This window comes from Mchenga conophoros, linkage group LG3 (assembly GCF_057382185.1).
Source record: "Mchenga conophoros isolate Kocher_MC1m ecotype Shallow Benthic linkage group LG3, M_conophoros_male_GT1.1, whole genome shotgun sequence".
Taxonomy (NCBI): Eukaryota; Metazoa; Chordata; class Actinopteri; order Cichliformes; family Cichlidae; genus Mchenga; species Mchenga conophoros.
The window spans coordinates 62,780,901-62,806,681 of NC_140528.1; the positions used below are offsets into that span (position 1 = coordinate 62,780,901).

General features: G+C 42.1%; 1 protein-coding gene across 1 annotated transcript in view; it reads left to right on the top strand.

Annotated features, from left to right (window-relative positions):
- Nucleotides 1-25,121, top strand: part of gal3st3 (galactose-3-O-sulfotransferase 3) — a 50,169-nt gene extending 25,048 nt beyond the window's left edge. The window contains exons 2-3 of the mRNA XM_085266245.1: nucleotides 16,807-16,889; nucleotides 19,023-25,121. Of these exons, the coding sequence (XP_085122371.1) occupies nucleotides 16,807-16,889; nucleotides 19,023-20,343 (1,404 nt within the window). The 3' untranslated portion in view covers nucleotides 20,344-25,121. The remainder of the gene's footprint in view (nucleotides 1-16,806; nucleotides 16,890-19,022) is intronic.
- Nucleotides 25,122-25,781: the final 660 nt, after the last annotated feature.

The window sequence follows — 25,781 nt, forward strand, 5'->3', positions numbered from 1 at the left end:
AGAGGCATTTAAAAAAAAAGACCATGTTGATGATACAGTATCTCACGATTGCTTATAAAATCATTAATTTGACCTTTGCCTTGAGACAAATTTGACTTAAGACCAAGTAGGTGATCGAGGTTTGATTAAAGATTAACCAATACTGTAAGATAAGCAGTGATTTTTAGTGGTATAAACGTGATAAGATAATAACGTGGAAAACTGATTATAAATCTTGTAAAGAAATTAAAATCCATACAAACTTAGTGAATGACTGAAAGTCATCTAAACACCTGCATAAAGTTTCACGAATGTCCGGCAGTTAAGATTCTCCTTGCATGGCTAAAAAGCACTCTTTCTACTTTGATGTAGAAATGGTGAAAAGACTTTTTTTTCTGTAAAAGAAAATCCATTTCATGCGAAAGTACCTTTGAGTCACCTAACAAACAACAGAGAAGACCGGGCCTTGGGCGGGAATGAACAATAAAGACATTTCTACTGATTTTAGCAGCCCTCCTCACTACAGTCTGCTTCCTACTGAAAAATAAAAAAGCAATTTGGAGCACGAGAGCTCAAAAGGTTGCTGTTTTTTTTTGTCTGGGTGAGCAAAAAGTGTTTGCGTACATGCCTGCAGTTCACTCTGATGGGGCGTGATGCATTTTTGTGTGTGTGTGTGTCAGGGGAAAACACTCAAAGTATCGCTCCCTCGTCTTTCTGCATTCATATTCTGCTCAAGGAATTCAATGCGCCTTTTTCAACTCAGCTGTTCATTTACATAAGACACAGCCTTCTACTTTGCCAAATTAATTTGATGTTCTGAGGCGAAAGCCAGAAAGCATCTTCACAGGATGAGGCCGCAGCTTCCTGTTGGCTAGGCTGGCCCTACCTGAGGAGTTCACGTGTGCTTTGCTAGCGCACGTTGTTTTGCTGCTGCTACAAAACTACAGTTGTTGGATTTACATAAAGCCCTCTGTGCCACTGCTCTGTGCTTAAGCCCGGCACCAATTACTAGTGAGGGAGCAGAGTGATCCAGCAGGTTTGTTTGGACATGAGCCCTATTTTATATTCTTGGTTTACTGGATGACAGCGTGCCGCTTTGTTTCCGTTTCTCCACTTGGCAAAGATGAAAGAGAAAGCCCCACTTCATCAGTGTGACAAACAAGTAAGATTTGTGAATCTAAAACACACCAGTTTCTCTCATAATTACGATATATTTCCAGCAGAAAAACCTTTACCAGATCCCTCAAACTGAAGAGCTTTGACGGTGCCAGCACCAGAGCGGAAAACCAAAAGCGCTGCCTGCACGCTGCAATTAAGTTGAGACGCTGTCACAATAGGAGACAGAAGGAACATTAAAGACTCCTCTGCGCCGCAGAGGAATATGTACACACTTGTTCAAAAAGCTCGTCGGCTTTTATCAGTGAGTTGCAAATGCTCCTGAAGTGGACAGACAGATGGGGTGGCCTTTAGGTAATTAGTAAAAAGGCCAGTATGTGGATCAAATCCAGAGCCGCATAGACAGCAGCGGGCAATCAGTCTGTCGGTGACACAGAACAATTACAGAGGGAGTGTCAAGTCCTGTTAAGATGCTAACATGAACAGCATAACTGATGCTTGACTTCTTCACATACCTGGCCTATTTGCCAACAAGGAATTCGATAAGGAGAGACCATTAGAAGGAACTGAACATAATTTATTGATATACAGAATTCTATTATGCTATTAGACTCTGATGGCTCATCACTGGGATTTCACCAGCAGAATGAAAATTCCAGCAGTGATAGGAATTACGGCAAAACTTCCCGGAGTCTAGATGCAGGTGGTGAAGATAAGATGCAGGGTTGGATGAAGTGACTTGGTTCGGGTGGAGATGGGGTGGAAGTGGGTTGCATGAAGGAGTTTGCAATGGACAGTGACAGCTAGAGCAGGGCGATATGACCAAAAATATTTATCACGATATATAATTTGTGATAACGATATAACTGACGATATAATTGACACTAGACAAAATACTTTACAACTCCACAACTTTATTAGTGCACAAAAACCCCATCAATGTATTTTCACTTAAACAAGCAGCTGTTTTTTATGTGCATTAAAGCTACATAAAAACGCAGCAGTGCGAATTCCTTGCTGACAGTTTAACCAAAAGGCATTTCCAGTGGAAATTGGCCGACATGTCCTCAGCATAACCATGTATAATATCCACAAAACTTAAAAAGAGGTTATACACACACAATATGGTATATTATTAGTGACAGCAGAGCGGAGTGATTTAAAGTACGCAGAGTGCCGGCTGATTGGTTTAAGGAGGAAAGGTGATTGGAGTACAGCAGTGATGTCAGCATTGAGTTTTACAGCGTGGGAAAGTGGAAGTGAGGAGCAGACCAAATGTGACATTTGCATTTGGATGCAAACTAGAATGCGATATTCCCAATCCCCATATACCAGTATCGTTTCCTAAATGTTGCCAATACAGACAAAAGAAGTCGAATTTGAAGCACATTTTTAAAGATAAAATACATTTTATGAAAGTTTGAATTTATTTGAGCTTGAAGAAGAGGTCAGAGTGTTACACCATGCTGTGATGTGTCGTGTGATACGAGTGGAAGCTGCTCCCTCAGATGCAGAGGGAAAAGGCTGTCCATCGTGCAGAAAGCTGCAAAATCTCCCATTATTGGTTTTTCAACATCCCGGCGTGTTTGATGTGTTAAAGGTGTGGATGGAGGAGAAAGGTGGAGAAAGGTTTCTCAGCCTTCTGAAAGCACCTCTGATAAAACGTACTCGACGCTTCAGTGGTGTTAAAAAAAACGCACCACTCGCCGCTCCTGTTCTTTCGCAGCATTGACGAGCTTTCTTCAACCTTTGACGCTGTAATTCAGACGTTATCACAAAACTGCTGTTGAGCCAAAAGACACCACATTTCAGTGTATGGATTAGCCCGTAGACAGTGTCTATTCAAGCAGATGAAAAACCAGAAGATGTGCCTGTCATTTGACTTTGCTGAAGGGAACATTGTGTTGCTGATGTTCTGTTTCTCTCGTGTTCGTTCCCTGGATTTGGCTTAAGGCTTTTGTTAGCAACAAATGATCTAAAAGGCTTTTCATCGATAAGCACACAAGTACAAGGCCCGATGTTGATTCTACCCGCTCATTTGGTCTCAGGCCTTTTTCATTTTCTCCTGACATGTTCTCTGGTTGTCTTTTATCAAATCTCATCTCTCTCCCTTGCTGCCTCTGTTCTGCCTCTCCTCCCCATTTTCACCCCACATCCCCTCTCTCCCTCACTAACCCCATATCCCCCCCTCGCTCCCTGTTTTCCCCTTTTTTCCCTGCTGCTCTCTCATCACTCTCTCTGGGGGGTCATTTGGGGTAAGATAAAGCCTGAATGTGTGGGTCCACGGGGAGTCTACCCTGCAGACAAGTAATGATCCGCACACGCTCTTAGGCGCAGTCATGCACAAGCACTCACACACAGACGGGCAGGCACAAACACAGCTGCGTGCTCTCACACCCACCCAAACACACACACACGTATTAACATACATGTTAAAGTATAGACATCCACTCTGTTTCCAGCCATCTCTAGCAGTTCCAGAAACAGGGTGGGGCGCGTGGCGATAAAGCACTGTAGGGATACGGGGAAGAGATAAAGGGTTGGGAGATGGAGAGATGGGGAGAGGAAAAGCCCAGAGGAGAGGTGGAGGAGGAGGCGTGGGTCAGTGAGGTGCAGTGGAGATTAAAGTAATGAGAATGGGAGGGAAGAGACTGTGGGGAGAGAGCGATGAGAGAAATAGTCTTTGCACGGGCGCAGGCAGAAGCTGTGATCCTCTTCGGGTCGTCGTCCACACCCCCACCCCCAACACACCCCAACAAAATAAGAAGTGTTTGATTCAGCGCCGTGTTTATTGACTGCTCGCGCTGAGCCCCGCCCTCCAAGCAGGCTTAATACCGCTTATCTCGTAAATAACAACAAATCTGACCTTTTTTACCAGAATTCATATCGGGCGGCAGCTACTGTGAACTTTTCCATCAATGGAGGCAAAGCTTTCAAAAGCACATGACGTGAGTCTACTGGTTTGACTGGTTCACCTCTGCAGTGATGAATCAAAACACACTAATGTATGATATTGGTCAAAAGACAAAGGACTGTTTGACAGCCATGCCTTAAACCCATCTGCGTAACACAAAGCAAAACAGCATCCTCTGAGGACGTGCACACATTCTGATATAAATTATAATGGAGCAGCTGTGACTGAGGAGGTGTGGGGGGTTCATCCCTGTGGCAAGACACTGAACCCAGGTACAATCAGTGTTTGTGTAAAGAAGTGTAATGAATACTTGACAGTGTGATTATACTTTTGTATTTTCTAATTGTTTTTATTTCCTTTGAACGTTTTCTCTTTTCTGTTTCAGTTTGTTTCCAGAGTGGATTTTCTTGTTTCAGCTGAGTTTTTATTGTTTGAAAATGGTCAGTTCTGCCTTGGTTTTATCCGCTTCATTGTTAGTTTTAGTCTTTTTAATTATTACTGTGTGCAGGGAATGTGTCAGATGCTTTTTTAGAATAATTAGAGCAGTGATTACGATAAAAACAGCTCTTTGAAAGCAGTTGACTGACTCATAGTGTATCATGGTATTGTAGATGTCCACAGTCTCAGTAAACATGTCTTTGAATGCCTCATCAGGCAAGTTGTAATAAAACTAAAGAAATGAACAGATTATAAAGCTAAGGATATTTCCCTACATTTTTATTCCTCAGCTGTAAAAGGCTAATGAGATATTGTCGTCACCCCGCTGGGCGTGTGGGCGGAGTGCGAATGCAGTAACTCCCGAACAAGGTGACGTAGGTTTTTAAAATTCATACCATACCAAAGAAATGAGCTTTTTCCATGGCCCTACACAGATAGATGATAGATCGATGTCAGTGCTGGTAAGACAGAAATTAAAAAAGTTGCAGGAAAATGGCGTAATCGACACAAGTGTGAATGCACTGTGAGGTGAAATTTACAGAAATGATGAAACTATTACACGCATATATCTCATTTATTTTCATTTCTACAAGAGAAAAAATAACTATAAATGACTGAGCTCAAGACTCACACTCCCGTCACTGGTTGTACACCAATAGATCAAAAAGGCACCTTTATCTTGCTGCTGCTGGAGTGCATGACTTCCCAATATTGCCTTAAAGCAGCCGTCTAGCCTAAGTATGAAATGGGTTTAAAAATATCTCTGCTCTTGGAGGATCTTTACTTCACTCAGAGGCATTAAGTGAAAGGGTGGAGCAGCGGAGACACGGGCGAGGAGGTACATCTGTAGAAAATAACTTCCAAGCGTCATATCCCAGATTGATTTTTTAGAGGATTTCAGAGATAAGGGATCAGACATTAGAAAACAGCCTTCCTGGAAAATGAGTGATTTCTTAGACTGTCCCGAAGCCCCCTGAGGATTTCTCAGAACTTGATTAATACAGTAGCTCCGAATGGCACGCTTAAACAACTTTAAACAACAGTCTTAGCATTTAGCTGCCTTGCTCTCGAGTAAATCCCTTCAGTCGCGAACAAAATAAAGTCTTTGCCCTTAAGCAGCTACAGATATTAAGACACATGCCGGCATCAGGATGCAGCTGTTACCAGCACATCTTCGACTCCACCGCCGCTCGTCCAGCTATTGATTCTCTCTTTTCCAACAAGGGCATCCCACGACGTCTCACAATTTGCAAAGTCAAACCTAAGTCACTGCACCTTGTAAACAAAAACAATAATCAGATGAGATATTTATTGATCCCTGCAGGGCAGAAAAATGCTGGACTGTGTTGGGAGGTCAGATCGAAGGGCCGGGTGCCCTCGACCTGGAAAGGATCCAGTATCCAGATTTTACAGCTCGATTGCCACCGCAGGAGGTTTAAGACATACTCTGTTGGTATGCAGTCATGTGTATATTACAGAGGTTCTGATTGAAAAGCATGTTTTTCTAGGCTGTGCAATTAATCTAATTTGATATTAAGCCCTGAACTCAGCCTTTCTATGTGGAGTTTGAATGTTTTCCCTCAAACTCGCGCACAGATTAATTCGACTCAAGCCCGGATGACAAAAAGAGAGCCGCTGGTCCACAGCTGCCTGAGAGTTTTGTTTCTTTTTTTTGCTTTTCTCCATTCGTTACCCACAAATCAGGTGGAAGTGGGTGGGCAAAAACACCACCCTGCTCTGAGCTTAAGTCCGAACCAGACAAATCTCTGTCTTCTCCCACTAACTCCACCTCATTTTTCTTTTATTTATTCCCTGTTTAAGTTCAATAAATGTGTGATGTGATGATTTTCTTGACCTTCGTGAGCACACACTGTGATAAAAGTTCCCAGACTGCCTTACTGTCCCAGAGCGTTATTCAGCAGCTGGCACTTTATCACTTTATTTTAATAAAGTGCCCCTTTCACCCGGGCTTGCCGTTATGGCCACTGCAGCTCTCGTTACTAATGTGAATGAAGCTTGAGGAACACGTGGATCTTGCACCAGCATCACTGGCTTGCTTGCACCTCAGAATTTGCAAACGTAACCTCAGGTCTGCTCATGTATTTACAGTGTCATATGGGAAACTGGTGCTTTGCACTTGGTTTCCCAATGCCAACGTCATTGCCTGGTGGCTGGGGTCAGAGCAGCTGTGCATGCGGTGTGTGTTTCAGAAAGAACTGGGATGGCATGTTGATACATGACATACGGACAGACCACTTCTTTATGGGGCCGTTAAATTCCCACAAAAAGCAGCGTCACACCCGCCGGTGCAAGCTGTGCTTTGTTGTCCTTTGTTGTCCTTTGTTATGGTATGCTTTAGATCAAACTGATCATCAAAGTGAGGAAGAAAGGTGATATATTGCATGTATACGTGGCGTGTTGACGTGAGTGTTTCAAAACCTGCTGGTATTTTTCCACACAGTCATCTCTATAGTGCACAGTGAATGGTATGAAAAGGAGAAAAAAATGCCTTGTTAATGTCAGAGGTCAGAGGGGAATGCTCAGATTGCTTTTAGCTAAGGCTGCAGCTGTCTCAAACCGGTCTCTTCATATCACCGCGTATTTTACTAGGTAAAATCTGTGTGTGTCTGCATGTTCACGCTGAGGAAGGTATTTTTGAAACATTCAAAGGTTCTCATAGCAACCTTCGAGCTGAGATGTGGCCTTCGATTTGTTTTCTACAGCAAGAGAAGTTGCTTCAAAGGTCCTGATTGTGTTGATGTTAATAATTAATCTTAATAATTATTCAATGTTTACTTTAATAACCCCAGGTCAGTGGCAGAGTCACAGTTTTATGGTCCTGTAAAAAAGTGTATTTATTTATTTTTAAATTTTAATACCATTTAATTAACATAATATTTATTTATACTGATCTAAATGTGCAAAAATAATGTTAGTAAAAGCCTTGAAGTAAACACGGCCCAGCACACCCCATGCCCCCCTTTATACTCACCCCTGCTTGCTGCAGGTATTGCTGCCATATAAAGTGGGACGGCTGCCGTCAGGATTTTAACATTGTAATAAACGAAGTTAGCAGTTCATATTTTGTTTGAACTGCAGCAGATTTTCTCTGTGTGAAACAGACGGTGGTGGATGGAGCAGCTACAGAGCCGGCTGTATCTCAGTAACGGCTTTAATGGTGATCAATGTAAGAAGCGCTGCTGGTTTGGACGTTTTCTTTCGCTCCACCTGAGCTCCGTGTCTCGGTAACAGCTCTGCCTCTCCTACTGCAGGTCTACTTTTAGTCACAAATGTGGGTGAAATGCACGTGTTTGCACTGTGACACCTGAGTGCTACAAAGTTACGGATTAAACAAAGCAAAGAAGAGAAAACATTTCATGTTCAAGATCATTTGAGTTAACAGATCAGAATAAATATCGAACAGAACTTGTTCGATATTTAGAAGAGCATCTCTGAACAACAGCCACAGACGACCACATTAGATATGAGCTTTCCAGCTAGTATGTCTTTTACTGCCAGTGTCATTAGTTCAGAAGCTCAGAGACTCACAGATTATACACAGGGACACATTACAAATGTTTAAAAAGATGAGGCTTTCTAGAAAAAAAATTAAAATCCTGCAATTTCTTTGCTTCCACTTTTGACTTCTTCCCCGCCCGTACCAGCACTGATGTGGAGGTTTGTCTGAGTATTGATGGATCTGTGGCCACATGACTGGCTGTGGGTGTGTGTTTGGAAATATAGTGTGTAGCATCTCATCTTATGCTGTTGACGGACTGAAAGGGTGCCTATGGACGTCTCTTCGTGTCGTTGCGTACTTTACTAGTTACACCTGTCCAACTGCTTTTTGGTGCGAATATCCAAACTGTCAATCTCATGACAGAAAGTCATTGTATGTAAGAACAGAAATATGTCCTAAATTATACTCCAACGTCCAACCTGAGCATCTGAATGAGGAAGAACTGTATGTGAACGTGTCATGGTTGTTGTCACACAGGCTGTCCGTTTCACAACCTGCTGATCTGCTGGGATTTTTCTACACAACCATCTCTACAGTTTACAGGGAATGATGTGAAAAAGGGAAAAAAATCCAGTGAGTTTCCCCCGCATTTATAAAATAGAGAAATACTTTTATCTGATGAGCAAAAACAAAAACCCCAAAAACCCATAGAAGTGTAAAAACACAGTTTTTCCAAAGTAAAATACTCATCAGTTTCCATTTGAGAAAGTGCAATAGTGTTGATAGTTTAGTGACAGTAAACCCTGTCATAGTTTTTACCTGCCTTATTGAAATCACGTTCAAAGAGTGAAAACTTGAATAAATAATCACAAGTACAGTAATGTCTGATTAAATAAGGTATGCATACAATCTAAACTAAACCTGGGCTAAAATAAAATAGCCTTTACTCTGTCTTCTGCATTTCTGTGTCTTCATGTTTAGGCTAGTTAATGATTAGGTCCAGTTGTGAGCCTTTAAATGCTGTGATAGCTGCACTGAAGAAAATCAAGCATTTCAGTGAACCTCAGTTTCAGACAGACTGTGTATATAATAAGGGAGCTTTCTACCAACATATTAAGCTGGTGTTGGTGTAATGGTGTATATTTGTCTTTGCATATTTTGGATCTCTTATTAAAGATATTCTTATTCAAGAAATCAAGCTGGTTTCTTGAACATAACATGACGAGTTCACTGTCCTCAGATGGCCTCCACAGTCACCAGATCACCAATCAATATGGACCAAAATTGTTTCCAGGACCTTGTTGAAGGTGAGACAATAAATTAAAGCAGCTTTGAAGGAAGAAGCTCGTCCAACCCAGTACGAGCAAAGTGTACCTAATGAAGTCCTGGTGACTGGTTAAGACTGTGTTACACTGTCCTGTCTGACAACAATTATGCCAGGTTGAACTCTGGCATGTTACCTTTAATGTGTTTGTGTACTTACATGTAATGGCTTTCTTTAATGAGATAGACTGTTTGGAGTTAATCGATCAGCAGGAAGCCACAGGCAAACACAGTGTGATAAAAATACAAGAAATACATGCGGTGGAGTCAAAGTCTGGAATGATGCGTGTGACTTTTATTTCTTTGAAGCATTAAAGAGCATCTAAGTGTTGTAAAAGTCCCTTTATGGTCAGAGATCATAATGTGGCATTAGTATAGATGACACGATTATAGAGTGGAGCAGCTGCTGTTGCCCTGCAGCGAGGAAGCTACTTATACGCGCTCATTAGGTAGAAGTCAGCTTTGCATTTGTGTGTGTGGCAAAGGTCTGCAGTGAACAGCTGTTCAAATGCGCGTGTTAGTTTGATAGTTTTTTCCTCTGCTTCTGTATCAAGCAGTGGCTGTTGAGTGTTACTGTGTGCGTTAGGTTCTCTCTCTCACCGCATGTATTATGTGTCTTCTAATCGTAATTCTCTTGTGTCGCTGCTGGATTTCTGCAGAGCCGGGCTACTCCAACGCTCACCCCTGGTTTGCACAGAGCCAAAGGAAATATAACTTTTTAAGAGTGTTTCGCTTTTTTTTTTCACTGATTCATGAAGTATTGACATTTTGGAGATATTGTGTTTTCACATAACAGCAGCGGAGATGTAAAAAGAAGACCTCTGGGAGAACAGAGGTACACTCTCCGAAAGATAGTAGAGACTGGAGGACAGAATTTGAAAAACCTGCTGGGAAAATTTAAAAGAGATGCTGTTTTCTGACTTTTCTCCATCTCAGATTAAATTGTGTTTGCAAACTGTCGCAGCCGGAAAGAAAAACATATCCAGTGCCGGTTAGCCTGGTTTGGGTTGGCATCACTTTGAACATGGAAGTATTTCGTTGCTAGCTTTGTGTTAGCATGCTCGTTTGCTCGGAAAGTGGTGCCGTTGTGTTTGCAGCGGGAGGTAGTTGTTTCTGGCACTTTGCATATTTACACATGCTATTTCATCCTTTCTGCAGCACACACTGAGGTGAGGCAGTTGACGCAACATGTATTACGCTACAGTCATAAAAGCGGAAACAGTTTAGGGGGTAAAAGGCCATTAATCCACTGTACTCCGACTTTTTAGTTACCTCTGCCTGTCTGTGGGTCAAGCTTAGAGCAGACAACAAAAGCAGTAATGCAGAAACGTAGCATAGATTCACAATAAAATGAGTACTGCACTGATGGAAGAGACTTGGCACAAAGTTTGGGAGCAGATAAATTAAAAAAGATACGAATAAGCACAGTTGTCGCCTCATCGCTTGCTGGATGATTTAAAACTATTGTTCTTAGAGCTTCATTACAAACTAATATGTGTATGTATTTAACAGGCCAAATGTGAGAACCCTACTACATCTAATGTTTTAGTAAAGAGCGAACGAGAACAAAGCGTTATTGTGATTTACAAGCACGTTACATAAACTGTGTCTGCAGAGAAATATGAGTCTCTAACAAATATGTGCTTTTTACAAAGACAAAAGCACTCTATTGTAGGTATGTGAGGTGTGGTGATATGTTTCAGTAAAATTCCACCTTAGCGTCATCCTCAACACACACATGCACACATGCATGCAGCGGCTTTCTTTGACTTTTAAATGAACAGTCAAACAGAATCCAGCCATGTGTATCACAGATATGATCCATGTGTCTGTGGTAGATGCATTTACTGAGAACAAGTGTTATCAGTTCATCAGTAGCTAAGTTAGTTTCAGCTTTTTTTTTTTGGACTAAATTAAATTAGAGATACCAGAATGAAACTTAAAAACACTGAACAACAAAGGACATGAGGTTTTAGGAACGAGCAAAGCCGCCAAGTCCGGGGTAATGAGCAACAAGCTGATGCCTTCATTTTATTCACAAAACAAGCCGTACTACTACCACTGACAGGATTGGGTGTCCTCTCACTCGCTGCTTTTGTATCTGCAGCGATCGTTAGAGAAACCTAATCAGACATTTTTAATTAAAGAGGCCAGAGTGTTTGTGCCGAAGGAGGATAAAGAGGAGGAAGATGATTACGAGGTGAAGGGAGGAGGGGGTGGCAGCGGCTGAGGGTGGATGAGGGGGAAGAGGTCGAGTCTGCCTGCTGAAAGCCACTTAAATCCCTTTCTTATTAACTCACTGTGACACATGATCTTCCTCCATCCCCCTCACACACACACACACACACACACACACACACACACACGCATCTACACTCACAGGGCTATAAACCTGCTCTTCTTACTTCTTACTGCTTCCTTGTGTCTTATCACGGCCTTGCATCAGCTTTGGCCTTGATGTCATTGCTCACCGAACCACGACGGATCGGTCTGTGTTTACGTGCTTCGTTCAAAACAGGTATTACGCTGACATTTTCTTATGCAAATGAGATCTACCCTTTAGGTGAAGAACCCGGGGTAACTAAATGTAATTAATCAGCCTGGAAAAGGTAACATTTCTTAGGATGGTGATGAAAAGTCTGTCTCGCTCTGCTTCATGCAGATGTAGCTGTTGTTGTTTGACTGCATGAAATGGAGCCATATAAACCATCCAGAAATCAAACCATGGAATAATCATGCTGCATTTTCTTTACGTTGGATTAGCCCAGTAGCAGCAGTAGCAACCAAAGGCATGTAGAGGCACTGTCCCAATCCATCAACTGAATCTTTATCTTTTACACCTATTACACTGAAGTGCAGACATGTCTACACACTGCGGTTCCTAGCATGGGAAAGAGTGAGCTGATTGGCTGCTCACCATGTTGTGCATTCAAAGATGCTCTTCTGCATACATGGTTGTAACTCTGTCGCCTTTCTATCAGCTTCAAGCAGCCATTCTCCCATGAAGGTACCCGTTAAAACCACGGTATGTTGAGGCCTGATGGACGTGGGTTTACAGCAGCAAGTTCTGAGTACCTGTCTACATGTTTATACATAAATGCATTGGTTTTTACTATGTATCTGGCTGATTATATATTTGTATTAAAGAGAAGTTGAACAGATGTACCTAATGAAGTGAGTTGAAGCAGCTTTTGCCGTGCTTAAAATTCCCATTGAAGCCATATTTAAACATTTACCCTCGTTCCCACTTTAGCTTTTTTAGCAGACATCACTCGGGTTCATCTGCAAATGCTGAATGCAGCCATTTTTATTCTCTGTTTCAGTAGCAATGCAGTTCATGGAGTCCCACAGCTTTTCCACTCATACTGGAAAACCTCATTAAAAACAAAAAGACTGTGTTTTTTGTGCATTCACCCCAACTCTAATATTTGTGTGCCTGAACACAGGTTTAGGAGCTTCTTTGTTTGTTGAGAAAAATGCAAAGGGATCTGAGAAATCAGTTGCTAAAGTGAAACATTTTCCACAGAGGCATGTGTCATCTTCTGTGGGTCCAAGAGTGAGTGACAGTTAGTCCCAAAGTACCGAAGGAAAACATGAGTATCTCCATCCACAGAGACTGTGTTTTATTTATTAAAGAGAAGAAAAGAACCCACTTCCACACTAAGTGCGATGAGTAGTTTTCAGACAGTCTGTGCTCAGGTCTTGACAGTTCTTCTTTCCAGTGGAGCAGAGAACAACTTTTGCTGTAAATCAAAGAACACATAGCTGGGGAATGATAAGCGCTGCACAGAGAAACCACTTGTGGATCTAAGAAATTCATTCATTGTTCTCATACCTCTTGGATAACGTGCTATCACCTTCGGATTTTACACTGCAGCATCTAGGCACATTAAAGTGCTTAGAACCCATTCTAATAAACACGGGGAACCTCGGGATGATGATGATTGGTCGAATAGATTCTTTCCACTAGAAAATTAAGATGTCAGCATCATTTGTTGATGAGGTCTGATTAAAACGGAGAAATAGACTGAAAGCAAAGTCTTTATTGAATTCAAATCCAGTGGAGGAAACGAAATATCGACCGATGAAAGGAAGACTTTTGCTCACATTTGAACTCAACTAGCATAAGCTTGACCATGGAGAAACATTTTTGGGTTAAACCCTGGTTTTCATCATGAAATCTGCAACACTTAACAAACACACAGGTAAATGATGCTCAGATGATACTAAATGTGGAAGGAAAGCATCCCACACACCACCACCACTAACCTAAATCTTTGATTCAAAGCAGGATGAATCCATGGTCTCCTATTATTTACATCAAATTCTTAGCATCTGATTGTTGCAGCAGAAATTGAGACTCATCATTTTCTTATATTGTCCAATTCTGGTGAGTGTGGGCAAACTGAAGCCTCCATTTCCTGTTCCTAGCTGAGAGGAGTTGCCCCGGGCCAGTCTTATCTGCACGCCTTTGTTTTAACAAGTGGTTATTAGCATTACTGCGGGATTCATATCAGCGCAAAGCCGTCTTTCTCTGATGTCTAACATCAACGGGACACCCAGAGAGAACTGCCGTGTGATTGGCTGATTAGATATTTGCATTAACAAGCAGTTTACAGTTTATATTAACTAATTACCCTTTTAAACGACGTAAAATAACTGTATTGTTTGATTCTACTTACCAAGTTTTGATATCTGTGGATCTGGAAGTTTACCGTCTTAATGTCACGTTGCTGAGACGGAGTCTACCGTGTACAGAAAGTCTGTAATAATATTGTTTCGTCATATGAACCTATCAGCACTGTAAATATGGAAGTGTAGCGAGTGAGTCTCTCTGCTTTTGCACCACAGAGTCTTTGTAGCAAATGTGATACAAATTAATATGTAATTTCTTTATTTCAGTGAACACTGGCAACTACTTCATGGTTAAGACTTTAAATGGTTAATATCTTTGCTAAGAAAAAAAGAGGCAAAAAAGCAGATTAATTGATTCAAATATAAAGATAAACATTAGCAGCATGCCTTGTGCTCTGCCACATAAGAAATGCAGGAGATGGGACTGAAATTTGGGGTTTTGAATGAGCAATTCAGTACAAAAACATAAATGAATAAGAATAGATCTAGTTGTGGTCAGATGGTTGTGTCATCAGGAGAGCAGAGGGCACAAATCAACAAATCAAACTGTGCGTCTGCACAATCTGTGTCAATTAGTGTGAGAGCACGGCTGCCTGTTTGGTATCAGAGCAGGCTTACGGCTTTGTGCATTTGTGTGCCCACACACGTGTGTTTACGCACATTCCTGCAGCCAACAGCTGTTCAAGGCTTTTAAAGCTGGGAGGAAAAAAACAACAGGAGTGAATGTCGGTATACACTCGGCTCATTCTCTCTTAATCTTCTACAAATCAACATGAGGTCAGCTGTTCTTCACTGAAAGCTTAATTACTTATTGGGTACATTTGGAGATTTGACTTTGGATTCGTGACTTACTGTTCTCCAACAATTGTGCTTCCTCTGCACAAAGATCCCCCCCAAATCTTGTTTTTATTCATGAGCTGTGGGTTTTGAACAAAAGCCTGACTCTGTGCTCTATAGCTGTGTTTTTTTTCTTGTCTTTTTCCTGAAATGCGTTATTTGACAGCTTTATTGAGTATGTGCTTGCTTCTGAATTTAAAACGTGAGTTCTTGTTTAGTGAAAAAAAAGCTTTTTTAGGGGGCAGTACATTTTATTGAGATAATCTTGAACTGATCTATTTAAAAAAAGACATTAAGCCACCATTTAAATCAAATAAAACAATGTTTGTCGAAATGTATTGATTATTTCACTCCTGCATACAACATCTGCATCTGTACAGCAAACGATTAACGATCATGTTTGTTTGAGTGGGTGGCAGCAGCTCTGCCACGGTCAGTAGTTTCCCCCACTGGGACCACGGGTGCTTCAAACTGATGCACTTGTGCTCCTTCACAAACGGCATATGCAGCGTAAAATCCAGCTGCTGGGAGTAACGCGAGCTCGCGTCTCCTCTGCTGGCATCCATGCAGATCGTAACATCACAGTGTAATCAAGGAGAGAGACGTCAGCTATTGTTATGCAAGTGAGACGCTGTCGAGAGAGGCTTGGACCTCCTCCCGGGTTCCACTGCCCGTCGTAGCTTTTCAGCAGCACGGGTTGAGTGTCACGAGGAGTTTCTGCTATCCGGTTGTTCAGTGATGACGCGACGAATCCTACTTCCGGGTCTAAAGTAGTCTGCGTTTAATATGGCTTTTGTGTTGTTAACATGTTTAATGTTATGTATTTTCTTCTATTTGATCTCAAAAAGCTCCTAAAACAGTCAGTGATCACTGTTGACCTCCCTCGGCTTTTATTACCACTAATCATTTATTTAAGCTCAGTTTTTAAAACCTTAGGATGTAACTACAGCCCAGCCCATGCAGCAGTATATGAATGGCTAACCTCGTATTGTGGATGGATTATCTCAGTTGTTCTCCTGGCTGAAGTTTGGTCCTTTTACAGCATCCTGCCATGCAATTACATTTGTTCCTGACCACCGAGAACACTCACGTTAACTTTTATCGAATGGAAAAAAAAGTTAGCTTGTTTATATTATGCTAACATAGCTGTGTCGCTAGCGGTCACGTAGCACATCATTATATACCAGCTAGCCCAACTTCAGTAACCCTACAAACGTCACTGCTGTTTAGTTTTCTGTCTTCATTTATGCTGGAAGTGATAGCAGAGCTGTACGTTTTAATTTGTTTCCAAAACCCCACAGTCAGGACATGCTATATTGTATTTAGATAGAAGCTAGCGAGCTAACTCCCTGCTAACTTCTAACTCCGTTAAATGTCATAAATTCCGTTTTCATGGATGCCTGGATGTTAAACTCAATTGTTACACCTGGTAGAGCAGAACGCTGATCATTTTATTAAAGATGAAAGACTTTAGACAGTTTTTCAACTCTCAGTAATGCCATAGTGATCGTTTGATATATGGACCTGCAGCGGAGTTTAGACCCAGACACGGCTAGTGACGTCAGACTGAACAACCGGATAGAGCGATCTCAGCGTGATGTGCTGCTTTTGTTTTTTTGCTTTCCACACGTGCGTATGTCATTTCTAACAAGACCTAATGTACGAGGCCATTTGCCCAGGGTGTCAGTAAATGTGACTGTTACAGCTGTGGAAGGTAATGAAGGTATCGTTCACTGTGTTATTAGTGAGTGACAAAAGCCAAGACGCATCCCCCTCTCCTGCTAATGGATCCCAGCAGTTATTGAATAAATCATCCTGCGTCGTGTCCGTCTCTTGCTCTTATTCGCTTTCTCGATTCCCTTTCCTTTCTCTCCTTTCGCTTTTCATTACTGCTTCCTTTCATCATTTCAGTCTCTTAACCTTCTCTTCTTTTCTTGTCCCCCAAATTCGCGTTGCCCATTTTCTCCGTCGCTCTCCCTCGAACCTGATGCTCATATTTGCTTTCTCCTTACACCTCCATCTGCTCTCGTTCCCGCCACCCTCCTGCTCTCTGTTTTTGCTTAAGTTCTCACTCGCCGTCTCTTTTTCCCTCTGCTTCCCACAGATGTGGAAGAAGAAGATATTCCTGGTCATCATTGCCATCAGTACCATCAGTCTTCTGCTGCACCATGGGGGTCACTTGACCTGGTGAGTGACCCACGATATGAAAACACATTAAATATCTGTTATTCTTCTATAAATCCATATGGTCCTTGTTACAGTGAAAAATCCTGACAGTCGTTGTGCCACACTTTTGCCTCATAGGCAAATTAATAGAGAGGGGCTTATTATTAAAGTCAAGCATAGAAACCTTGAGCGCCTAAGCACCGCCATGCTGGTCGAGGGACCAATTATAAAAGTAGAGTGCTGTAGACTTTTGACAGCCCAGCATTTTGCTCTCTTCAACTTCCTATTCTCAACGTCTTTATCGTCTCACTTCACTGAACGCTCTTGTTTCCACATCCCACCTCTTATCATTGACTCTGCAGTGAGCACTGCATTCTTTATGTTACTTTATTCAGTGATATGTACCAAACACCTCAGATTTTAGGAGAATTTAGAACTGGTATCCTGCAGTGCTTACAGCAAATGCATTAACTGCACATGTCAGCTGTTTTCCACCACATCCCAGAAGTTGAAGTGCATAATTTCAACTTTAATTTAGTGGGTTGAACAATTGCATAAAAATGTGAGGATCTAAAGCATTTCTTTTAACATAATCTCTTCATATCAGTGGGTCAAAAGTAATTGGACAAATTAAATAACTGAAAATAAGATGTTCATTTCTAATACCTGGTTGAAAACCCTTTGATGGCAAGGACAGTCTGAAGGTTTGAACTCATGGACATCACCAGGTTTCCTCCTTTTTAATGCTTTAATCCTTTTTAATGCCCGGCCTTTACTGCAGAGCAGTCTTTCAGTTGCTGTTTGCTTGTGGACCCTTCTGACCGAAGTTTAGTTTTCAACAGTGAAATGCATGCTCAGCTGGGTTAAGATCAGGTAACTGACTTGGCCATTCAAGACTATTCCACTTCATCCACATCATCAATAAATACTAGTGCCTAGTGCCACTGGCCCAAGCCAGCATACTCCCTCTGCCATGTTTTGCAGATGATGTGCTATGCTTTGGATCATGAGCCGTTCCACGCCTTCTCCATACTTTTTTCTTGGCATCATTCTGATAGATGTTGATCTTGGTTTCATCTGTCCAAAGAATATTTTTGTGCTGGCTTTCTTAGATGTTTTTTTAAGCAAAGTCCAATCTAGCCTTTCTATTCTTGGGGCTTATGAGTGACTTGCACCTTGCATTGCAGTCTTTCACGCAGTGTTGTTCACTTGGTTGGCTGTTGTGAAGCTGTTTCTCTTCACCATGCAAATGATTCTACGATCATCCACCAAAGCTGTCTTCATGGACGTCCAGGTCTTTTTGCATCGCTGAGTTCACCAGTGCTTTCTTTCTTTCTTTCTTTCTTTCTTTGGATGGACCAAACTGTAGACTTTGCCACTCCTAATATCGTAGCACTTCTTCGGAAAGGCTTTTTTCTGCTTTAACAGTTTAAGGATAGCTTGTTTCACCTGCATGGAGAGCTCCTTTGACTGCATGTTGTCTGTTCACAGCAAAATCTTCCAAATGCAAGAACCGCACCTTAAATAAAGTCCAGGTCTTTTATCTGCTAAAATTGATTATGACATAACAAAGGAACTGCCCACAGCTACTGATGAAACAGCCTTTGAGTTAATTGTCCAATTATTTTTGGTCCCTTTAAAAAGAGTTTGACCGCAAAAAAAAAACTAAACTTGTGTCCTTGTCCAAATATATATGGACCTAACTGTATGTATATAGTATGAACGTCTTCATTAAAAAATGATAAACATTTGCCACCAAGATCTTTTGATAAAGTTCATGAATAATTCTGCCAATAAAAACTTAATGTACATGACACTTTGAAAAGTAATAATTCGTACTATCATCTGTGTGTTCCCTGAATGTCAGTCCACTATACAATAAAAACAGACACACTGTATATTATATCATATATTGCATTTCTGGCCTCCTCTCCTCTCGTGGCTATATCTTTCTACCTTTCCCTTCAGTCCCATTTATGGTTACTATTTTTGCCTTCCCGTTGTGTTGCTTCTGTTCTGTACAACACATTAGTTTCTTCCATTATCTGTGTGCAGCTTTGTCTCTAATGTCACCATTTTATCCAGAACAGCTGCTCTTTGTGCTGTTTAAGCTAATGCAGCTTTAAGTAAACTGTTGTTGTTTTTTGCCACCAGGACCATGGATGCCTTCCACCTCGGTTGTCCAGCCCTGCACTCTCACCCTTACTCCGGCCTGAAGCCTAAGCACAGTAACGTGGTTTTCCTGAAAACCCACAAAACAGCCAGCAGCACCATGCAGAATCTGCTCTTCCGCTTTGCAGAGCGCAACAACCTGACGGTGGCGTTACCCATACAGGCCTGCGGTCACCAGTTCTGCTACCCGCGATCCTTCACAACTCACTCTGTGCATCAGCACACGCTACCGCCAAACATCGTCACCAACCACATGCGCTTCAATAAGGCTGAGCTGAAACGACTGATGCCAAATGATACGATATACGTCACGATCCTGAGAGAGCCTGGCTCCATGTTTGAGTCCTTGTTCAGTTACTATAACCAGTACTGTCAGAGTTTCAAGAGGGTCCCTAATGGTTCACTGGAAGCTTTCTTAGATGAACCCTGGCGCTACTACAAACCAGAGGAGAACTACTCCATGTATGCACGTAACACCTTGACCTACGACTTGGGCGGAGACAAAGATCGCCCAGCGAAAGATGTCTCTTATGCAAAAGCTTTTGTAGCACAGGTGGAGCGAGTGTTCTCGCTGGTGATGATCTCTGAGTACTTTGATGAATCTCTGGTTCTACTTCGACACCTCCTTTCCTGGGATCTGGATGACATTTTGTATGTTAAGCTCAACATGCGGACGCCAAGTTCCAAGCAGGGCCTGACTGATGATCTTCGCAAAAAGATCCGTGCCTGGAATTCCTTAGATGCCCAGCTCTATGATCACTTTAACGCCTCACTGTGGCGTCAAATCTCTGCTGTGGGTCCAGCCTGTGTGGCGAGGGAGGTGCGCCTCCTTCGTGAGGCCCAGGAGAAGCTGATGAAAAGGTGTTTCGGTGAAGGCATGCCGCTTGTTCGTTCAGCTGCTGAAATCAAAAACAAGGAGCTCCGCCCCTGGCAGCCTAGCGGCAAAGTTGACATAGTCGGTTATGACCTCCCTGTAAATATTACCCAAAGCTTCTCGAGCCAGGACCAGGAGCTCTGCCTGAGGCTCATCATGCCGGAAGTCCAGTACACAAAGATGCTCCTACGTTCCCAGTTACTGCGGTACCGTCTGACCTCTCAGGCTCGGCCTCAGCAGCAGTCACACTCCTTCCAGCAGCCTGTACGCACAACCCTGCTTAGACATCCAGCCCACCGCAGCCAGCCACCAGTGCCTGCTGCTGCAACCCCTGCCTCAGGAACTGGAATCAACTCAAAGACTGCTGCAGGAACTCGAGGTCGGACAAATAAGCAAGGGACAAAACCCTCACAAACTCAGTCCTCATAGACTGGAAAACTCCTCATAGACTTGAAAATTATCCGAGTGCCCAACAAACTGCATTGTTTAACTCATCGTGACCCATGAGACTACGATTGTTGGCTGGTCTGGGGTTTTTGGGGGAATAAGGCTATCCTTGAGAAATGTCTGGGTTTATCTTGAATTAGAGTATCCCCTCTTCCTTCTATGTGTGTTTGGTTTGACATGAAAATAAATTAGGAAAAAGGGGATTGGACATACTTGGACTTGAATTTTAATCTTTCTCCTTTCCGATCCATCAGACCTTATCAGGGTGGGAAGGCACAAAAGCTGGAGGAACACTGGGAGGGAAGTTTAACCCAGCTGTACGCCTCTGCAGCCCTGACTGCAGTGGATATGAGAGGGTTTCGGATGAAAGTGGTTCTTTGAAGGAAATCTGTTTCATGCGACTGGGAGTCAATAGAGAAGTGGCGATATCGGGTCTATTGTGCAGCACAGAGTGTGCTTTGTGTGTATCACACTGGGATAGTATCATGTTACTTGTGTTTGTTCTCCGTTTCTCAAGCTCTCATTCGCTCTCTCTCTTTCCTAACATATGCCACTTAAAGTCCTTGAGGAGACATAATGACATAAAGGGATCGGCTGTCAGGCCTCCGAAGAGCCTCCTAAGAGGCCAGACAGACACTGAGATCAACTCACAACCATTAACGTGACAGCACAAAACAACTCTTCCTTCTTTGGCCTTTTTTTTCTTACTGACTCTAGAGTTGAAATCAGTGAAGGGACGGGGGGATAAAAAGGCCAGTGAGATGGAGACCTTATCCTGAGGGTAAGCCTAAAAACTGCTGGATACTCAATTTGGCCATACAAGTCCCACAGAGACTGAGCACATGTATGAAGCCTGTGTCTCGTCAGCTTTTTGACCTCCCTTTCTTCCTTCTAAGGTCCTTCTCTGCCTTCACCACCCTGTCAATACTGCTGTTGCCCTCTGGGCAGGCTCTCCATCCACCAAGAAGCACTAACATCTTTTTTTCTCCAACCCCTGGTACTTCATCGAACAGCCAGACAAGATCACACCTCACCTTGTGGAGACTCTGTTAAGGTGATGCTTCTGGATGTGGGGATTTACTGTACAGCTTGGGCGTTATTGCAATAAGATCTCCAGGCCCTTCGCCCTGAATATGAAAGGCATGGATTTAATAACCTACCAGCAACCCTGTGCCGCATATACAATAATTAAACACACTGGCACAAATAAAAACATCAAACTCCTTGATGGGACAAAGACTTGAAGCCTGTGGATCGTGGCGCTTGAATATTTAATCATCTCCTCTCACAGGCCGCCTATGGCCCGGGTTCTAGGGTTACACGGCTGTACGTTGTCATTAAGGACATGTTCAACCAGGTGAAAGCTGCTCAATCCGAACCCTGAAGCACAGAAAGACAAAGGGAGAGCGTTAATGCACGATCCTTAAAGCCTCTTAAGGCAGCTGGGCCGACTGGGGTCTTAAAGAGTCTTCATTTATCTCGGCTGTGATCCATTTTTAATGCTTTCTGCTCATATTTAATGTGTCATTTATGTTCTTTTATTACTCTGGTGATCAGTAGGGTGCTGCTGAGGAAGTGAAGGAACAATATAGTTGTGTGAGAGTATGTGTTTGAGCCAAGAAATGTTTCCCGGCTCATGTCGGGGGTTTTTTGGGGTTTTTTTTTTCTTTGGCCTGCAAGATTTATTAAACTATGTATTATTTATGATCGGGACTTAAAGAGCCCCATTACTGTATTTTAACTGGTATTTTTCATGAATCACTGGATGAAAACTGCTTTTCCATCGATTTGGTGGTTCGTGGTGTGCACGGCTTACCACTTCAAGCAGCAGAGATGGAACAAGGCATGTGGAAACGGTTTAAAATATTAATTCTGTACATGTTATACATAATGCAAAACTACAACAAACTGCACATCGAACCTACTTTAGTGGCTTCAGAATTAATCTCCCATTCAGCAGAGCTAAGTACTTAACCACACTACGTGTTTGTGGTTTGAGTGTGTCAAACCACAGGTAACAATAATAATAAAATAGACACACACAGCTGCTGCTCAGAAATAAAAAGCAATGAAGCCATCAGGCAACAGACGCGAGGAGAGGATGCACGGTTCTATGAAGTAGCTGTGAGAATCTGAATGTGTGCAATGCATGATAGTTTTTATTTATTAGACATGTGAAATGTCTTCAGATATGTGTAAAAACCTTTTCAGGTTACATGCACTGTAAAACATGGGCAAACATGAAGAAGGCTGTGGTTTTGTATTTTCTTGCTCCCATGAAAAGACCAAAGCCAGCAATATGTAAATTGGTCTGCCAACTTCCTGCTGTGAAAGCACACCACAACTCCCTAAAGAAGGCTCAGTACTGAGCAAAAGTCTAGAGTCACCCTTTATTTCTTTATATGTTGTTAGAAAAATGGGAAATAGGTACGACGATTTATTGAAACATATGTATACAAACATGGTAATGCAGCGCGTACAATTGTAATGAGCTTGAAAGTCGGCGTTGGTAGGACCACCTTTATTCTTCAGCACAGTCTGAACTCTCTCAGGCAGCTTTCTTGTTATTGTTTTAAGTAGTCTTCAGGAATAGTTTTCCAGGCTTCTTGGAGGACATTCAAAACATTCGCTGCTGTAATGCAGCTCCCAACCATGAAAGAGCCTTCACTGTGTTTTACAGACACCAGAACTGCTGCCACTGATTTTCAGTCTTGTGTAGTTTGGCACACCTCAACCATCTTTCCACTGAGACCATTTCTGATGAAGCTTCAGTGAACATCAGATGCATGAGCTGAAGGTCCAGATCCATCTCTCAGGTCCTGTGTCAGGTCTTTGCTGGATTCTTTCCTGTTTCTTAAGGACATGATCTTCAGATACTGTTAATCTGTTGTAGATAGCTGTTTTTGGCCTGACACGCCTTTGGTTCTCAATTTGTTCAGACACAATCCATTAAAACTGACCAGCTACAAGCACAGGACTGAAAAGCAGCAATTGTCCAAAGAAAAGCTTTGAAAGAACCTCAGAAAGCCTGGAGAACTATTGCTCTTGTATCATTTTAAAGCTATAGGAAGGAAAAGAGATGTGGATTGGCTCCAAACATTTGCACAGTACTGTACAGTAGTACAGTTTGACTCAGTGAGTGTGTTTCAGATATTTTTGGACAACAAAGGCACTGGAGACATCAAACTTGATTGATTATATGTCGTAAGAGCGATGTGTTGTTGGCTTTTTCAGTAACATACGGAGTATCAGCAGCCTTATCCTTTACCAAAGCATGGCTTCTCAAAATCTTTGGGCCCTGGGACTCCTTACAGAGGAGAATATTTTCCAAACATCCACCTCCAATCCTAACACCGGGTTAGCTAATTTGGATTAAGCATTAGATGAAAAGCTGACTGACTCACGCATGTGTTCACTAACTCAATAGTTGGCTAATAAATCCAGCTTTGCATTAGCAAGACCACTTTGACTCTTGGAGTTTCTACTGGTCCAAAATAAAGGACAATATATAGCTAATAGCATAAATTTATCTACTTAGTAATTCCTTACTTGCTAAGATGTTATTACTCCGGACCTCTGAGACGTCCTCAGATCCCACTCTGAGATCCACGGCTGTAAAGGAGCTGGCAGCTGATGCTGACTTTCATCATTTTCCCCCAAACAAACAAAAACCATGACTGTGAATGCAACTCCGAAATTGCTTAAAGCACCTGTGAATCTGCTAATATTAAACAAATGATACATTATCAAAAGTATTTGCATTAATTTTAAATATAGACCAAAAAAAATGAATGAAAATTGTTTTATGTATTTATTTACTTATTGAACTGAACCATGTTTGTTTTTCATGCTTTGCAAAAAAGGACGAAAAACCTGGTGTTAGATTTGATCTAACCGATAAAGACCGACTGACAGTTTGGAATAAAAAAAAGTAATTTTCCTCATTTTTTTTCAGTGAAACTATACATTTATACATATTTCTGCAATTTTGGACACTTTGGGTCTCTACAGAGGTTTCTGATAGTCGAATGTAGTTTTTTCCCTTTTACGTGAACTTTCAACGTATGTTTGCATCCGTTAAATAAAAAATTAAACGCGGGCATCTGCAAACGCTCTTCTTCAGATTTCTATATCTGACTGTGATTCAGATGAAGAACGTGTTTCCTGTCGACCGTTCATTTGAGAGCCTGCTCCGAGTGGCTGTAAGCGCTCTTTTGATTGTACAAGACGTTTGCTCGGCTGTTCTGCTTCGTGTCAGAGTGTTTCACTAATAGTCCTGCTGTCATGTCTAAAGTGTCGGCTATTCTTTCTTGGGTTATGCCAGAGGGGCTGTGAAAATGGTACGCTAAAAAACAAAACAAAAAAAAACCTCATCATCTCCACATTAGCTGGCCCCTCTTTTCTTGTGAGGGAGAAAAGTGAAGCTGCTTTAAAAAAAAACAAAAAAACTTGAACATGAAAGCCTTGTGGGATCAGAGCAATTTTTTTGTGTGTACCTGCTGAGCTTTTATGTGTCACAGGGAAGTAAACATGAACTGCATTGTTGCCCACTGTCCTCTTTGATGTGCACATTATGTTTTGGGAGGGGGTTATCTGTGAACTGAGAAGAATGAGCAAGTTTTTTTTTTTTTTTGTAATTCTGTGAATATTTGGATAATGTTGGGTGGGTGATACAGCTCAGAAGACAATCAGAGCTAGGGGCCCCAAAGCTTTGTAATGATGGTTGATGAGCAGGATGAATAAAGTTTGAATGATTTCAATTCACCTGCGAGTGAGTGTCTTTTGACTCTGCCGCTTTTTCGGTGAGATTTATTCAGATATGCGGACACTTGAATTATTCTGGATATCACAGCAACACACACACACACTCTTCATCAGCGGTGAAACAACACACGGTGACAGTCGCTCAATTAAGATTCAGATACTAAACGGTTTCTTTTTCCCTGAAGACTGAAACCAGACTTTTCAGGCTGCAATCAGTCTTTGGAAATTACCTCCATTTAGCACGCCCGCCTAAATGAATGAACAAATTGCTTCTCAGAAGGACAAAAACAAAATGCAGAGCGGCGTGTGTTTGATATGACTGCGATTGAAGCAATCACCATGCTGTGTCCCACTCCGCCGGCCTGTCATTATGGCCTGCTGTTGCCATGGCTTTGGCTGCTAAGAGGTGGCCCTCCGGAGTCTCGTCGCTTCTCTCGTTTTTTTCTCTAACACGGCGGCAGCCCTTCTGTTTGTTTCTCTATCATAACCTGCCATAACCTGGCCTCCAACCATGCGCATAATTACAGTAATTATGCTAACTGTAATAATAATAACATAGAATGAAATGACCACAGGAGAAATATATTTCCTTCACCACTCCATCTGCTTTTTTCTAAAGCAAACTTATTGTCAGAGGATGTGCAGCGAGGGCCTAT